This window comes from Stegostoma tigrinum, chromosome 13, assembly GCF_030684315.1.
Source record: "Stegostoma tigrinum isolate sSteTig4 chromosome 13, sSteTig4.hap1, whole genome shotgun sequence".
Classification (NCBI taxonomy): Eukaryota; Metazoa; Chordata; class Chondrichthyes; order Orectolobiformes; family Stegostomatidae; genus Stegostoma; species Stegostoma tigrinum.
The window spans coordinates 25,336,697-25,354,960 of NC_081366.1; the positions used below are offsets into that span (position 1 = coordinate 25,336,697).

Sequence of the window (18,264 nt, forward strand, 5' to 3'; positions counted from 1 at the left end):
AAATTGCCCATTGTGTTCAGGGGTGTGTGGGTTATAGAGGGATGGGTCTGGGTGGGATGCTCCAAGGGGTGGTGTGGACTTGTTGGGCCGAAGGGCCAGTTTCCACACTGTAGGGAATCTAATCTAATCTTTGATATTTTGAGGGGATTTAGTCGAGTCCATAACAGTGTTGACCCACAGCCTTCAACTTTGTCCCCAGGACCATTTTTGTGAACCTTCTCTGAACTACTCCAATGCCAGCTCATCCTTCCTTAGATATAGGCCCAAAACTGCTCAGTGTTCCAAACGCAGTCTGACGAGAACCCTGTAGAGCCTAAGCAGCATATCTCTGCTCTTGTCTTGTTTTTCTTGAAACAAATACTAACATTACATTTGCCTTCCTAACTACCAACTGAACATTAACTTTGAGCATCCTGAAGTAGGACTCCCAAGTACCTTTATGCTTCAGATTTTTGAAGCATTCCCCATGTAGAAAATAGTCCAAGCTGCTTCTTCCTACTTAGTACACAATTTCACACTTTCCAACATTGTATTCCATCCGAGTCCTTCTGTAGCCTCACTGCTTCATCATCACTACTTGTCCCTCCACCTACCTATTTGTCATCTGCAAACTGAGCAACAATGCTTTCAGTCTCTTCATCCAGAATGCTAATGTATAGCATAAATAGTTGTGGTCCCAACACTGACCCCTGTGGAATTCCTCAAGTCACCAGCTGACATCCTGAAAAAGACCCCTTTATTTCTACTCACTGCCTTCTGCTATTCAACCAATCTACAATCCATGCCCATACCTTGGTCCTAACACTATGGACTCTCCGCTTATTTAACAGCCTGCTGTGTAGCACCTCGTCAAAGGTCTTCTGAAAATCCAAATAGAATACATCCACTAATTCTCCTTTGCTAACTCACTCATTACCTCCTCAAAGAAATCTAACTGACTTGTCAGGCATGACCTCCTCTTGACAAAGCTGCACTGACTCAGCCTTATTATACCGTGCACATCCAAGTACTCCACATCTCATCCTTATTAATGGACTCTAAAATCTTACCAACGACCAAGATCAGGTTAACCAGCCTTTAATTTCCTGTCTCTGTCTCCTTCTTTTCTTGAACAGGGTGTTTTACATTAGCCATTTGCCAATTCTTTCGGGCCCTCCTTGACTCCAGTGATTCCTGAAAGATCACAGATACCTCCACGAACTCCTCAAATATCTCATTCATAACTGGAACGTAGTCCACATGGTCCGTGTGATGTATCCACCTTCAAACCTTTCATCTTCCCCAGCAGTTCCCTTTACTAATGGCTACTATACTCACCTTTGTCTCAACTCTCTTAAAGTTCTGGTATGTTACTGGTGTCTTCTATTGGCATACCAGTCAATTTCAATCTGTGCTACAAGCTCACTTACCTTGGTGTAAATTATTGGCCATGATCTGGAATTGTTGAATAGACTTGAGGGGCTGAATGGCCTACTCCTGCTCCTCCTTTCATATGTCTCAAACATGTGCCATATTTTGCTGCAGTCTTCTGTATCTTTATCATTTGATCCACCACAAGAATCCAAAGCTGTCCAAAATCATGATGTATCTCGATAAATTGAGCAGAAAAATATCCAGCTGCCAATGGAAATACGCATACAAGGTGAACAGCAAAAGACTCAAAGGTTACATAAAGAAAAGCTTTGATAAAGCAAGTGGTTACACTCTGCAGTACAATTCCTGAGAATTCAGAGGAGGCACATTCAATTGTGGCTTTCAAAGAGGTACTGAATTAAACACTGAAAGTTTAAATTTAAAAAATCAGGGATGCAGAGAAAAGGCAGCAGGAGTGGCTGAGTTGTCCATGTTTGCAGCTGGCATAAACACCATCGACTGAAAGCCTTTTTCAGTGCCATAACCATTCGTCATTGCAAAAGTTCACAGCCGATATGAAGGTGGGTCGGGTTGTGGACAGTGTGGAGGGCTGTTCTGGGTTACAAAGGGACATTAATAGGATGCAGAGCTGGGCTGAGAAGTGGCAGATGGAGTTTAACCCTGAAAAGTGTGAGGTGATTCATTTTTAGAAGGGGACCAACTTGAAAGCAGAATACAAGATTGACAGAAAGATTCTTGGCCGTGTAGAGGAGCAGAGGGTTCATGTTCACAGTTCCCTGAAAGCTGCCAACCAGGTGGATAGAGTTGGTAAGATGGTGTATGGTGTGTTAACTTTCATGGAGAGATCGAGTTCAAAAGCCATGAAGTTATGCCCCAGCTATACAAAACCCTAGTTTGGTCACATCTGGAGTATTGTGCCCAGTTCTGGTCGCCTCATTACAGGAAATATGTGGAGGTGTTGGAAAAGGTGCAGAGGAGATTTACCAGGATGTTGCCTGGAAAGGAGGGAAGGTCTTATGAGGAAAGGTTGAGAGAGCTAGGGCTTTTCTCTTTAGAACGAGGAAGGATGAGAGGTGACTTGATAGATGTGTACAAAATGATCAGAGGTAGATAGAGTAGGCAGCCAGAAACTTTTTCCCTGGGTGGAGGTAGCTATTACGAGAGAGCATAGCTTTAAAGTAAGTGGAGGTAAATGTAGGGGAGACATCAGAGTAAGTTTCTTTAGTCAGAGAGTGGTGGGGGCGTGGAATGCATTGCCGGAGAGAGGAGTGGAGTCGGCCTCATCAGGGGTATTTAAGTGGCTATTACGTAGGCATATGGATGATAGTATAAGTTAGGGGTGGAGATTAGGTAGACCTTAGAATTAAGGTAAAAGGTCAGCACAACAATGTAGGCCAAAGGGCCTGCACTGTGCTGTACTGTCCTATGTTCTACGTTCACCTTAAAATTATGCCCTCTAGTTTTTAAACTTGCCTACCCTAGGGAAAAGACCTTTGCTATTCATCTTATCTATGTGCCTCACGATTTTATAAATTTCTATAAGGTAACCCATCAACCTCCTACACCACAGGTCAATGGCCCCTAAACACAGGGTTCTCTGAGATGATCCTTTTGTTCGCTAGGAGTTGTTCTCTTGCATCTCTCCTGCAGGTATGTCTCGATCCCATGTAGGAGGTATAGAATGACCAGTTCACAAATTATAAAGACTCTGATTTATTGATTGATTTAAAAGCAACAGCTTACAGCAGCTGGTGGGGAAAAAATAACTCTCTTCAGCTTTCAGATGTTTTCTACTACTGACAATCATATCACCTCCCCTTCCAGGACCCAAAGATTCCTGGCTATATCATATCACCCTCACACTTAAGCTGTTCAGCTATCTTGGAGCCAACAGATTGTTGTCGGCAAGCAGTTGGCCTTTGTCATCCACAGCTGGTCACAACTCTATGGACTAGTCAGCTACTTGTTTTTGAACAATTTTCAATTTGGACATACCTCCAGTATCTGCCCATCCGCAAACAGCCTCCCCAAGTGTTTGACAAAGCAGCAGTGGACATACAATTTAGAATAACATAAGAGCATAAGAACTTGGAGCAGGAGTAGGCCACCTGGCCCGCCATTCAATACGATCATGGTTGGTCTTTTTGAGACTCAGCTCCGCTTACCCACCCGTTCACCATAACCCTTAATTCCTTTACTGTTCAAAAATTTATCTAGCCTTGCCTTAAAAACATTCAGTGAGGTAGCTTCAACCGCTTCATGGGGCAGGGAATTCTACAGATTCACAACCCTTTGGGTGAAGAGGTTCCTCCTGACCTCAGTCCTACATCTGCTTCCCTTTATTTTGAGGCGATGCCCCCTAGTCCGAGTTTCACCTGCTAGTGGAAACAATCTCCCTGCCTCCACTTTATCTATTCCCTTCATAATCTTATATGTTTCTCTAAGATCTCCCCTCATTCTTCTGAATTCCAATGGGTATAATCCCAGTCTACTCAATCTCTCCTCATAATCCAACCCTCTCAACTCTGGAATCAACCGAGTAACTCTCCTCTGCACCCCCTCCAATGCTAGTATATCCCTTCCCAAGTAAGGAGACCAAACTGCCCACAGTACTCCAGGTGTGGCCTCACCAGGACCCTATGCAGCTGCAGCATAGCCTCCCTATTTTTACACTCTATCCCTCGAGCAATGACAGACAAAATTCCATTTGCCTTTTTAATTACCTGCTGCACCTGCAATCCTACTTTTAGCGATTTTTGCACCAGGACACCCAAGTCCCTCTGTACAGCAGCGTGCTGCAATTTCTTACCATTTAAAACATAGCCATATTGCTGTTATTCTGACCAAAATGGATGACCTCACACTTATCAACATTGTACTCCATCTGCCAGACTTTTGCCAACTCACTGAGACTATCTATATCCCTCTGCAGACTTTCAGTGTCTTCTGCACACTTTGCTTTACTACTCGCCTTAGTGTCATCTGCAAATTTTGACACACCACACTTAGTTCCCAACTCTAAATCATCTATGTAAGATGTAAACAATTGAGGTCCCAACACTGATCCCTGATGTACACCACTAGCCACTGACAGCCAACCAGAAAAACACCCCATTTATCCTACTCTTTGTATTCTACTAGTCAACCAATTCTCTATTCAAGCCAATACATTTCCTGTAATACTGTGCAGCTTTATCTTATGTTGCGGCCTTTAGTGTGGCACCTTGTCAAATGCCTTCTGGAAATCCAGATACACCACATCCACAGGTTCCCTATTGTCCACCATGCAAGTAATGTCCTCAAAGAATTCCGCCAAATTAGTTAAACATGACCTATCCTTCATGAACCCATGCTGGGTATTCCCAACAGGCCAATTTATATCCAGATGTCCTGCTATTTCTTCCTCTATGATAGATTCAAGCATTTTCCCCACTAACAAAATTAACTGGCCTATAATTACCTGCTTTTTGTCTACTTCCTTTTTAAACGGCCACATTGGCTGTTTGCCAATCTGCGGGAACCACGCCAGAGTTAGGTGATTTTTGGTAAATAGTTACTAGTGCGTTTGCAATTTCCCTCATGTTTTAAATCCCTGAGATGCATTTCATCAGGGCCAGGAGACTCATCTACCTTTAGCCCCATTTGCTTGCCCAGCACTGCCGCCTTAGTGATAATGATAGTTTCTAGGCCCTCACCTGCTATAACCTTCTTGCCGTCAGTTTTCAGCATGTTATTTGTGTCTTCCACTATGAAGACTGACACAAAATAAATGTTTAGACTCCATTTTCTCCCCCTTGGTCCAGGAACTCCCTACATATGTCCATATCACCACCCGTGCCCTCCACGCCCTCTAGAACTTCCAATTCCCCAGTCCTCAACACCTCATTTTTACTATGGACATCCAGTCCCTATACACCTGCATTCCCCATGCAGATGGCCTAAAGGCCCTCTGCTTCTTCCTGTCCCGCAGGCCTGACTAGTCCCCTGCCACTGATACCCGCATCTGCTTACCTGAACTCGCCCTCACCCTCAACAACTTTTCTTTCAATTCCTCCCACTTCCTACCGATAAAGGTGGTGGCCATGGGTATCCGCATAGGTGCAAGCTATGCCTGCCTCTTTGTTGGTTACGTGGAACACCCCTCTTCTGTACCTACACTGGCCCTAAACCCCGCCTCTTCCTCCGTTACATTGATGACTGTATTGACGCCGCCTCGTGCTCCCACAAGGAGCTTGAACAGTTCATCCACTTCACCAACACCTTCCACCCCAACCTTTAAGTCCACCCGGACCTTCTCTAACACCACTCTCACCTTCCTGGACCCCTCTGTCTCCATCTTGGGCAACCACCTAGAAACCAATATCCATTTCAAGCCCATCGACCCCCACAGCTACTTAGAATACGCCTTCTCCCACCTACCTTCCTGCAAAAATGCCATCCCCTATTCCCAGTTCCTTCGTCTCTGCCACATCTGCTCCCAGGATGAGGCATTCCACTCCCATACATTTCAGATGTCCTCGTTTTTTTCAAGGACCACAACTCCCACCCCCTCAGTGGTCGAGAACACCCTTGACCGTGTCTCCCGCACTTCCTGCAATTCATCCCCCACATCCCGTCCCCGCAATAACAAACAAAAAAGAATCCCCCTCGTCCTCGTGTACCACCCCACCAACCTCCGGATCCAACACATCATCCTCCGACACTTCCACCATCTTCAATCCGACTCCACCACCAAAGACATTTTTCCCTCCCCGCCCTTGTCTGCTTTCCAGAGGGATCACTCTCTCCGTGACTCCCTTGTCTGCTCCACATTCCCTTCCAGCCCCACCACACCCGGCACTTTTCTTTGCCACTCCAGGAAGTGCTACACCTGCCCCTACACCTCCTCCCTCACCTCCACCCCAGGCCCCAAGAAGACTTTCCATATCAAGCAGATGTTCACCGGCACATCCGCTAACATGGTATACTGCATCCACTGTACACGTTGTGGCCTCCTCTACATTGGGGAAACCAAGCGGAGGCTTGGGGACCACTTTGCAGAAAACCTACACTTGGTTCGCAATAAACAACTGCGCCTCCCAGTCATGAACCATTTCAACTCCCCCTCCCATTCCACAGAGGACATGTCCATCCAGGACCTCCTACAGTGCAACAACACTGCCACCCGAAGGTTGCAGGAACAGCACCTCATCCCGTTTGATACCATTGGGCTGCATGGTTCCCAATATGGATTTCACAAGCTTCAAAATATCCCCTCCCCCTACTGCATCTCAAAACCAGCCCAGCTTGCCCCCTCCTCCCTAACCTGCTCTTTCTCTCACCTATACCCTCCTCCAACCTCAAGCCGCACCCATATTTCCTGCCTACTAACCTCATCCTACCCCTTTGACCTGTCTGTCCTCCCTGGACTGACCTATCCCCTCCTTACCTCCCCACCTGCACTCCCCTTTACTGGCTCCATCCTGCCTCTTTGACTTGTCTGTCTCCTTGCCCCCTATCTTCTCCTCTATCCATCTTCAATCGCCTCCCCCTCTCTCCTTAGTTATTTCAGAACCCCCTTCCCCTCCACCATTTCTGATGAAGGGTCGAGGCGTGAAACGTCAATTTTTGTGCTCCTAAGATGCTGCTTGGCCTGCAGTGTTCATCCAGTTCTACACTTTGTTATCTCAGATTCTCCAGCAGCTGCAGTTCCTATTATTTCTGTTTAATGCCTCAGCTATTTCCTCATTCCTCATTATTAAATATAACTTCTCATCCTCTAAAAGATCAATAATGTTTACCTTTGCCACTCTTTTACGATTTACATATTTATAGAAATTTTTGCTGCCTATTTTTATATTCTGAGCTGATTTACTCTTATAATCTATCTTAAATTTCTTTATAATTTTTTTTGTGGCTTCTGTTGGCCTTCAAAGATTTCCCAGCCTGCAAGTTTCCCATTACTCTTTGCTTTTTTATGTGTTTTTCTTTTCAATCTGATACTTTCCTTTATTTCCTTCGACATCCATGGCTAACTACCTCTTTTCCTACAGTTCTTCCTTATCACTGGAATATACTTCTGCTGAGCACTGTGAAAAATCGTTTTGAAAGTCTTCCACTGCTCCTCAATTGACCCACCATAATGCTTTTGCTCCCATTCTATCTTTGCTAACTCCTCCCTCATCCCATGAAAGTCTCATTTGTTTAAACACTGGACATTGGTACTGGATTTAACCTTCTCATGCTCCACCTGTATTTTAAAATTCAACTATACCGTGATTGCTCCTTCTGAGAGGATCCCTAACTATGAGATCATTTATTATTCCCGTCTCATTACACATGACTAGATCTTGGATAGCTTGCTCCCTTGTAGTTCCATTACATACTGTTCAAGGAAATTATCGCGGCTGCATTCTATGAACCCCTCCACAAGGCAGCCATGACCGACCTAGTTTGACCAATCAATATATAGATTAAAATCCTCCATGATAATTGCTGTATCATTTTTACATGCGTTAGCTATTTCTATATTTATTGCCCACCCCACCACGATGTCATTATTTGGTGGCCTATAGACCCCACTTATCCGTGATTTCTTCTCCGTGCTATTCCTAATTTCCACTCAAATAGATTCAACCTTTTATAAGATAACAAAGTGTGAAGCTGGATGAGCACAGCAGGCCAAGCAGCATCTCAGGAGCACAAAAGCTGACGTTTCGGGCCTAGACCCTTCATCAGAGAGGGGGATGGGGAGAGGGTTCTGGAATAAATAGGGAGAGAGGAGGAGGCGGACCGAAGGTGGAGAGGAGAGTACAGGTGGGGAGGTAGGGAGGGAATAGGTCAGTCCAGGGAAGACGGACAGGTCAAGGAGGCGGGATGAGGTAGTAGGTAGGAAGTGGAGGTGCGGCTTGAGGTGGGAGGAAGGGATGGGTGAGAGGAAGAACAGGTTAGGGAAGAGGAGACAGGCTGGGCTGGTTTTTGGATGCAGTGGGGGGAGGGGATGAGCTGGGCTGGTTTTGTGATGCGATGGGGGGGGAGGGGAAGAACTGGGCTGGTTTTGGGATGCGGTGGGGGAAGGGGAGATTTTGAAGCTTGTGAAGTCCACATTGATACCATTGGGCTGCAGGGTCCCCAAGCGAAATATGAGTTGCTGTTCCTGCAACATTTGGGTGGCATCCTTGTGGCACTGCAGGAGGCCCATGATAGACATGTCGTCTGAGGAATGGGAGGGGGTGTTAAAATGGTTCGCGACTAGGAGGTGCAGTTGTTTATTGTGTACCGAGCGGAGGTGTTCTGCAAAGCGGGACCCAAGCCTCCGCTTGGTTTCCCCAATGTAGAGGAAGCCACACTGTGTACAATGGACACAGTATACCACATTGTCAGATGTGCAGGTGAACATCTGCTTGATGTAGAAAGTCATCTTGGGGCCTGGGATGGGGGTAAGGGAGGAGGTCTGGGGGCAAATGTAGCACTTCCTGTGGCTGCAGGGAAAGGTGCCGGCTGTGGTGGGGTTGGAGGGGAGTGTTGAGCGGACAAGTGAGTCACAGAGAGAGTGGGCTCTCCGGAAGGCAGATAAGGGTGGGGATGGAAAATTGGCTTGGGTGGTGGGTCCGATTGTAGATGGCTGAAGTATCGGAGGATGATGCGTTGTATCCGGAGGTTGGTGGGGTGGTTTGTGAGAACAAGGGGGATCCTCTTTGGGCGGTTGTGGCGGGGGCGGGGTGTGAGGGATGCGCGGCAGGAAATGCAGGAGACGTGGTCAAGGGCATTCTCGACCACTGCGGGGGGAAAGTTGCAGTCCTTGAAGAATGTGGACATCTGGGATGTGCGGGAGTGGAATGCCTCATCCTGGGAGCAGATGAGGCGGAGGAATTGGGAATAGGGGATGGAATTTTTGCAGGATCGTGGGTGGGAGGATGTGTATTCTTGGTAGCTTTGGGAGTCAGTGGGCTTGAAATGGACATCAGTTTCTAGCTGATTACCTGAGATGGAGACTGAGAGGTCCAGGAAGGTGAGGGATGTGTTGGAGATGGCCCAGGTGAACTTGAGGTTGGAGCGGAAGGTGTTGGTGAAGTGGATGAGCTGTTCGAGCTCCTCTGGTGAGCAAGAGGCAGCGCTGATACAGTCATCAATGTAACGGAGGAAGAGGTGGGGTTTGGAGCCTGTGTCGGTGCGCAAGAGGGACTGTTCAACGTAACCTACAAAGAGGCAGGCATAGCTTGGGCCCATGCGGGTACCCATAACCACCCCCTTTGTCTGTAAGAAGTGGGAAGAAACTGATGCCCATTTCAAGCCCACTGACTCTCACAGCTACCTACGATACACTTCCTCCCACCCACGCTCCTGCAAAAATTCCATCCCCTATTCCCAATTCCTCCGCCTCCGCCGCATTTGCTCCCAGGATGAGGCATTCCACTCCCGCACATCCCAGATGTCCACATTCTTCAAGGATCACAACTTTCCCCCCACAGTGGCCGAGGATGCCCTTGCCTGCGTCTCCCGCATTTCCTGCAACACATCCCTCACACCCGGCCCCCACCACATCCGCCCCAAGAGGATCCTCCTTGTTCTCACATACCACCGCACCAACCTCCGGATACAACACATCATCCTCCGATAAATCCGCCATCTACAATCGGACCCCACCACCCAAGCCATTTTTCCATCCCCACCCTTGTCTGCCTTCCGGAGAGACCACTCTCTCCGTGACTCCCTGGTCTGCTCCACACTGCCCTCCAACCCCACCACACCCGGCACCTTCCCCTGCCACCGCAGGAAGTGCTACAATAGCCCCCATACCTCCTCCCTCACCCCCATCCCAGGCCCCAAGATGACTTTCCATATTAAGCAGATGTTTACCTGCACATCTGCCAATGTGGTATACTGTGTCCATTGTACACAGTGTGGCTTCCTCTACATTGGGGAAACCAAGCGGAGGCTTGGGTCCCGCTTTGCAGAACACCTCTGCTTGGTTCCCAATAAACAACTGCACCTCCCAGTCGCGAACCATTTTAACTCCCCCTCCCATTCCTCAGATGACATGTCCATCATTGGCCTCCTGCAGTGCCACAAATGAAGCCACCCAAAGGTTGCAGGAGCAACAACTCATATTCCGCTTGGGGAACCCTGCAGCCCAATGGTATCAATGTGGACTTCACAAGCTTCAAAATCTCCCTTTCCCCCACTGCATCCCAAAACCAGCCCAGTTCTTCCCCTCCCCCCACTGCATCACAAAACCAGCCCAGCCTGTCTCCGCTTCTCTAACCTGTTCTTCCCCTCACCTCAAGCTGCACCTCCATTTCCTACCTACCACCTCATCCCGCCTCCTTGACCTTTCCGTCTTCTCTGCACTGACCTATCCCCTCCCTACCTCCCCACCTATACTCTCCTCTTTACTATCTTCTTTTCTCTCCATCTTCGGTCCACCTCCACCTCTCTCCCTATTTATTCCAGAACCCTCTCCCCATCCCCCTCTCTGATGAAGGTTCGAGGCCCGAAACGTCAGCTTTTGTGCTCCTGAGATGCTGCTTGGCCTACTGTGTTCATCCAGCTCCACACTTTGTCATCTTGGATTCTCCAGCAATTGCAGTTCCCATTATCATAGATTCGACCATTTGTTCAGTAGAACCTATATCATCACTCACTACTGCCCTAATATCATCCTTAAAAATCGAATGACATCACCTCCCTTACCACCTTGTCTGTCCTTCCGAACAGTTTGATATCCCTGGATAATTAATTCCCAGTCATGACCATCCTGTCACCATGTCTCTGTAATGGCCACTAAGCGTACCCATTTGCCATGATTTGCGCCGTCAACTCACCCACCTTGTTTCAAATTGTCCAAGCATTCAGATAAAGTGCCCTTATGCCAGTTTTTCCACCTTCTTTTTGAGTCCTATCACCTCCATTACCAACAGCTCTTGAGTTCTCCTTCTCTTTAACTTTTTTCCTAATTTTCGATGGAGTTGAAGCTTCCTCATCACCTGCTAACCTTCTGCTTTGCCTATCATTAATAGTTATTATCCCATTCCCCTCTTACTTGGTTTAAAGTCCTATTGACCACCCTATTTACCATTTTTGCCAGAACGCTGGACACGCCCTGTTCAGGTGGAGCCCATCCCAGTGGTATAGATCACTCCTGTCCCAGAACTGATGCCAGTGACCCATGAAAAGGAAACCCTCTTTCCCACACCACTCTCTTAGCCACATATTTACTTCCCTGGTCCTTGCCTCCCTATGCCAATTTGCCCGTGGCTTGGGCAGTGATCCAGAGATTATGACCCTTCAACAGATAGTAGGAACTGCAGATGCTGGAAAATCTGAGATAACATGGTGTAGAGCAAGTTGAACTCAACAGACCAAGCAGCGTCAGAGGAGTAGGAAGACTGACGTTTCGGGCGTAGACCCTTCTTCAGAAAGCTCTACACCTTGTTATCCCATAATCCTTGAAGACCTGTTTTTTTAATTTTGTTCCTAGCTTTTCATAATCCTGAAACAGGTCTTTTTTTCCTAGTGCTGCCTGTGTTGTTAGTACTTACATGGACCACAACAACTGGATCCACCCCCTCCCTCTCAAGTATCCTCTCAAGCCAGTCAGAGATGTCTCGCACCCTGGCACCGGGCAGGCAACACACCATGCGGGCCTCTCTATCCTGCTTGTGAAGGAAAATGTCTATCCCGCTGTTGAAGGAACCCTCTACAACTACAATCTGTCCTTTAGCTCTCCCCTCTTGAATGGCTTCCTGAACCATGGTGCCATGGCCAGTTGACTCATCCTTCCTGCAGCCCTGTTCCTCATCCATGTAGGGAGCAAGTGCCTCATACCTGTGGGACAATGTCATTGGCTGTGGCTCCTGTGTTCCTGTCTGCAGTGTCCCTCTACCTGCCTCGCTCGCAGTCACACACTGCTGTCCCTGCCCACTGATCGAATTGACGTTAGTTAATCTACGAGGTGTGACTGCCTCCTGGAACACACCATCCAGGTATCTCTCCCCTCCCGGATGTGCGGCAGTGTTTGGAATTCGGATTCCAGCTCATCAGTTTTGAGCCAGAGCTCCTTAAGCAGCCAACATTTGCTGCAGATGTGGTCACTGCTGTTCTCAATGGGATCAGCTAGCTCCACATCACCTGACCTGCCATCTCTACTTAGTTAATTATTTATTTTTTTTTTAGTTTCGCAGTGTTCTCTCTTTAAGTGTCCTCTGCACTAGTAAATTTACTCCGTTAAATACTCAAACAGACTCCGGTTTTGCCTTCTGAGCCACTCCCAGAGGATTTGGTGTCCAGGTGATCTCTCCGAAAGATAACAAGGAGATGAGGGAAAAAAAATGCAAGTAGCTTACCTGCTCACCACACTTTAGTCTTTATTATTAGGTTAGAGGAGGTAGAAGGGTTGGAGACACTACCAATTTATCGGATGAAAGATATCCGCTACCCAGCCGACCCCTTGCGCTTGCTCTGGGATTCCTCCTCTGCTGAACAAGTGAGGGCCGCAGTCATGCGAGATAGGACCTTTCTAAGATGAAACCTTACGTTCCTGGCTGTCCTCATGCTTTCTCCCACACACCAGCTGCCGAACAACTGAAGGCCACAGTCACACAAGGTAAGACTTTTATAACGAAAGCTTACCTTCCTGGCTACCCTCGTACTCTCTCCTGGACTCCTGCCACTGAACAACAATGCATTCCAGTAATTTGCTTTTAAAATGTGCAGCAATCCCTTACACAACACTTGGTCTTAAAACCATCCTTTTTCCATTTCACTCCAGACCAAAAATGCAGAAAAATAAAAACATATACTGTCCTTACACCCTTGAGGAGATAATTGTTAGAGTTGGGGTAGATCTGTCTTCTTGGGCTGCCAATCAAACAGGCTGATTTGTTCAGGATGGTGTCAAAACCTCAAGTGTCATCACAATTGCATTCATTTGGATCATTGAAGGATATATTTTATCACAGGCCTTACTTGTATCTTGCAGATGCTGTATAGGCCTTGAGGAGTCAGATGTTAAGTTACTCATTGCAGAATTCCCACCCTGTAACCCGCTCTTATAAGTACATGTTCATATGGCTGTTTCAATTCAGTTTCTAGTAATGATAACTCCATGGATTTTGATAATGTGGGACACAGTGATGGTCATTATTGTGGCTCAACTTGACAACCCCCTATGAGACTAAGGTAAAATTTATGACCCTTTATTCAATGGTATGTAAGGAAAGCCAACTTTAAAACATGATCTTATGTTTGAAATCTGGAAGACTTCCCTGGATATGTTTCTGTTATGTACACCTTCGGTCACATACTCAACTTAATCTGGTCAATTTACAGTCTTATGTTACACATATTTCCCTAGAGTCAGTTTCCTTGTTCCCCAAATTACACGTGTTCACATCCATGTAAAGCTTCCATATCTTTGCCTATTGTACAGCCTAGGCTGTCTCCTGTTACTTGCCAATCACTTCCCAAATTCCAGGTCTGGCTTTTTTCTTCTATGGCTTGTATGTTTCAGTCCTCCTCCTATCACTGTACATCTGCTGTCTTTTAGTTCGGCATATGTTTACTTTTCACTAAAAAGCACTTCTAACTGAAACCATTTCACCCTTGGTTAACCCTTTCAGTTCACTGTTTTTAGCCTTTGGCCTGGGCTAAAGTAACCAGATTAGTGGTATTTTTTTCGCTATATTCTACTGCCCAAAGATAATATACATGTATTGAGCTGAAGTTGGGAAAGGTTCTCGGTAACACCATCTATACAGGTTGCCCTAAAAATACAGGGTTTTACCTTTTGTTTTGGCCTGCATTCTCAAATCTGAATGTACAGAGTGAAGGGGCAACCCTTTAGAACTGAGTTGACAAAGAATTCCTTCAGTCGGAGAGTGGTTAATCTGCGGAAGTCAGTGCCACAGACAGCTGTGAAGGCCAAGTCATTGAGTATATTTAAGACGGTCCACATCAGCTGCTGTAAATGCTATTATGTAGCTGTGCACAATTTCTTGCTGTCCTACAGAGAGTTTCTCATTCTCTGTCAGAATTAGGCACTGCCTTTCTCATCCTCCAGCTCATTCAAGAGCAGAGGAACTTATAACAAGCAGCAGCAGGAAGAAAGTTGATTCTATAATTCTCATTGATGTTGTCAAATTATTTCATGTTCTCCTATTATTTTATCACCATAGACTCCTCCTGCCTTTTTTATCCTACTGACATTTTGTCTTTCATAGTTGCTCGTTCAGCCACTACACTCTGAGCCTCCAGTATTCTTACCTCAATTGCCATTGCTTGCCACTTAACTCTTCTCATTCAGAAACCTCTTTGAGGTCCCTTTCATTGACACAACTTTGTTTTCTCAACCATGGTTTTTATACCCTTAGTGTCAATCATATCTTTTTGCTTAAGACATTCAAAACATTTTCTGTACATGGGAAATAAGTGATAATTGAAGTTCAGAAATTTATCAATGTCAATAACGAATGATTCAAAACAAAGTAGTGAACAATATTGAGAAGCTGACGTCACCAGTTTTAGGATAGTATTTTACGTAAAATGTAGTACAGATGTAAACCAAATAGGAAAAGCTGAAAGTTTCTTGTTTGATTGTGAAATACTACAAAATTAATATGCCCTGAAGCTAAAGAAGTGAAAATACTAAAATGCTAGTGCAAAATGACAGGCAAATACATCAGACCTTAAGACTTTAAAGTAGGACTTAACCCATGACTTGGAGGTGAGATTGTCATCACTGAACTTGGGCTGACACATCATTACAGAGTTCAGGATCAATAAATTTTAGTTTATTGAGCCTTGCCAGTGAATAACCAAAACTGCTAATGTGTTACAGCCTTAATGCAACCAATTTGATGGTATCAAAACTAATATTCTGAAAACAGAATTTGAAGCTCTCTCTCCTTGCAAAAAAAAAACACCTTGATTTCTTTTAAGAATGTCCACTGCAGGAGGATGTTTTGCTTGGCCACTAAATCATCATTTCCTTTGCAGAATTACCACAACAGCTGCTTGCATGATGGACTTGCGAAGATATCCACTTGATCAGCAGAACTGCACACTTGAAATAGAGAGTTGTAAGTATTCTATTTGTTCACATCAGTCGTGAGTCTCAGCACAAGTACTCAACTTTATTAGTCAATTAAGCATGAAGTATCAATTCATGTTTGTTTAAAGTTAATGTTTAGCAACTCTGTTCCTGTTTGCTAAATGAATATTTTGATGGTATCAGACAGGAACTTTCAAACATTGGTTGATGGAGGCTGTTCACAGGTAAAGGGATGTCTGGTAAGTGAGAGGCTGTCAAAAGTGAGACATTGAAAATTCAGGGACAGCATGTTCCTTTAGTGTGAAGAGCAAGGCTGGCGTGAGTGGTAAACACTAGATGACGAGAGATATCAAGGTTCTGGTCAAGAGAAAGGAGGCATATGTCAGGCATGGACAGCTGAGATTGAGTGAATTCTTTAAGGAGTATAGAGGGAGTAGGAGATAGCAAGAACTACAGATGCCAGAGTCAGAGTCAATACAGTGTGGAGCTGGAGGAACACAACTGGTCAGGCAGCTTCAGAGGAGCAGGAGAGTTGACGTTTCGGGACTGGACCCTTCTTGAGGACTGGGGAAGGGTAAGGAAGCTGGGAAATAAATAGAGGGAGGAGGATTGAGGCTAGGGGAAGGTAGGTGGGATGGTGATAGGTGCATATGGGTATGAGTAGTAGGAATTGCTCTATGGGAAGGATGGGGCAGGTAGGTGGGAAAGAAAAACCAAAAGAACTGTGGATGCTGTAAATCAGGACAAAAACAAAGTTGCTAGAAAAGCTCAGCAGGTCTGGCACCATCTGTGGAGGAGAAAACGGAGTTAACGTTTCAGGTCTGGTGATCCTTCCTCAGAATGGTTCTGAGTTTTTGTTGTAGGTGGGAAAGAAAATGGACAGGCTGTGCCAAGTCAAGGAGGCAGGGTGAGGCCGGGGATGGGGAAATTTGGAAACTGGTGAATTCTATGTACAGGCCTTTGGGCTGTTGGCTCCCAAGGCAGAATATGTGGTGTTGCTCCTCCACTTCAGGGTGGTGTCATCGTGGCAGTGGTGGAGGCCCAGGATTTCATGGCAACAAGAGAGTGGAAGGCGGAGGTAAAATGGTTGCCAACTGGAAGGTGCTGTTGATTGTAGTGTGTAGAGCACAGATGGTCCGTAAATTGAATCCGCGCTTGGTCTTACTGATGTAGAGAGGCCACATCAGGAGCAACAGACACAGTAGACTAGGCTGGAGGATGTACAGGTAAACCCCTGTTGGGTGGGGGAAGGTAGGTGGGATGGTGATAGGCACATATGGGTATGAGTAGTGGGAATTGGTCAATGGGAAGGATGGGGCAGATAGGTAGGAAAGAAAGACCAAAAGAACTGTGGATGCTGGAAATCAGGACAAAAACAAAGTTGCTGGAAAAGCTCAACGGGTCTGGTAGCATCTGTGGAGGAGAAAACAGAGTTAATGTTTCCGGTCTGGTGACCGTTCCTGAGAACCCTTCTGAGGAAGTGTCACCAGACCTGAAACATTAACTCTGTTTTCTCCTCCACAGAGGCTGGCAGACGTGCTGAGCTTTTCCAGCAACTGCGCCAACACAGACCAGGCTGGAGGATGTACAGGTAAACCCCTGTTGGATATGGAAAGTTTATTTTGGGCCTTGGATGTAGGTGGGAGGGGAGGTAGGGGGCAGGTATAGCACCTTCTGTGGTTGCAGGGAAAGGTGCCAAGTATGGTGGGGTTGGTGGGGTTGGTGGGAAGTTGGAGTGGAAGAGGGATTCGCAGAGTGTGCGGCCCCCATGAAAGGCACATGGGTGGGGAGGGAACTCTCTCTTTGTTTGTGGGGTTGGTTTGCATGTGGTGAAAGTGGCAGACGATGATACGCTGGATGTGGAGGTTGCTGGGTGGTATGTGAGGACCAGTGGGACTCTGTCCTTATTTTTGTTGAGGGGTGAAGATGTTTGCGGCAGAAGTGCGGAAAATGCAACTGAATGCAGTTGAGGGCATTTTGGATCAGTGGAGGGGAAATAATGTGGTCCTTCAAGTGAGAGGATATCCGACGTGGCTGGGAATGGAACCCACCATCTTGGGAACAGATTTGGCGGAGGCGGAGGGACTGGGATTTAAGTGATCGCATTCTTGCAGGAGTGCGGGTGAGAGGAAGTGTAGTCAAGGTAGCTGTGGGAGTCAGTGGGTTTGAAATAGATGACGGTGCAGAGATGGTTGCCAGAGATGGAGATGGAGAGGTTCAGGAAGGGGAGGGAGATATCGGAGATGGTTCAGGTGAGTGTGAGGTTGGGGTGAAAGATGTTGGTAATGTTGATGCACTGTGCATGGAAGCAGAAGGCAGTGCCAATACAGTCATCAAAGTGGCAGAGGAGGAAGTGAGGGATGGTGCTGGTGTAACAGCAGAAGAGGGACTGCTCCACATATCCTACGAAGCGGCAAGCTTGGCTCAGACCCATCCCGGTGCCTGTAACCACCCCTTTAGTTTGTAGGAAGTAAGAGGAGTTAAAGGAAAAAATTGTTGAGGGTAATGGCAAGTTACATTAGGCAGATGAGGGTGTCGGTGGAGGGATACTAGTTCAGCCTGCTCGAGAGGAAGAAGTGGAGGGCTTTTAGGCCATCTATGTGGGGGCTACAAGTGTACAGGGACTGGCTGCCCATGGTGAAGATGAAGTTTTGTGGGCTGGGGAATTGAAAGACTTGGAGGCGGTGGAGGGTGGGACGAGTGTTCTGAACATAAGTGGGGAGTTCCTGCTCCAGGGGAAAAAGAGAGTTGAGGTAAGAGGTGAGTTCAGTGGGGCAAAAGCAGGCAGAGACAATGGGTCAACCGCGATAGACAAATCTTGTGGATTTTGGGAAAGAGATGGAACCGGGTAATGCAGGGTT

At 46.5% G+C, this 18,264-nt stretch overlaps 1 protein-coding gene across 1 annotated transcript in view; it reads left to right on the forward strand.

Moving 5' to 3' along the window:
* The window catches only part of gabrb2a (gamma-aminobutyric acid type A receptor subunit beta2a), a 215,442-nt gene that overhangs the window by 134,484 nt on the left and 62,694 nt on the right, over positions 1-18,264 (forward strand). The window contains exon 5 of the mRNA XM_048543245.2: positions 15,349-15,431. Coding sequence (XP_048399202.1) covers positions 15,349-15,431 — 83 coding nt within the window. The remainder of the gene's footprint in view (positions 1-15,348; positions 15,432-18,264) is intronic.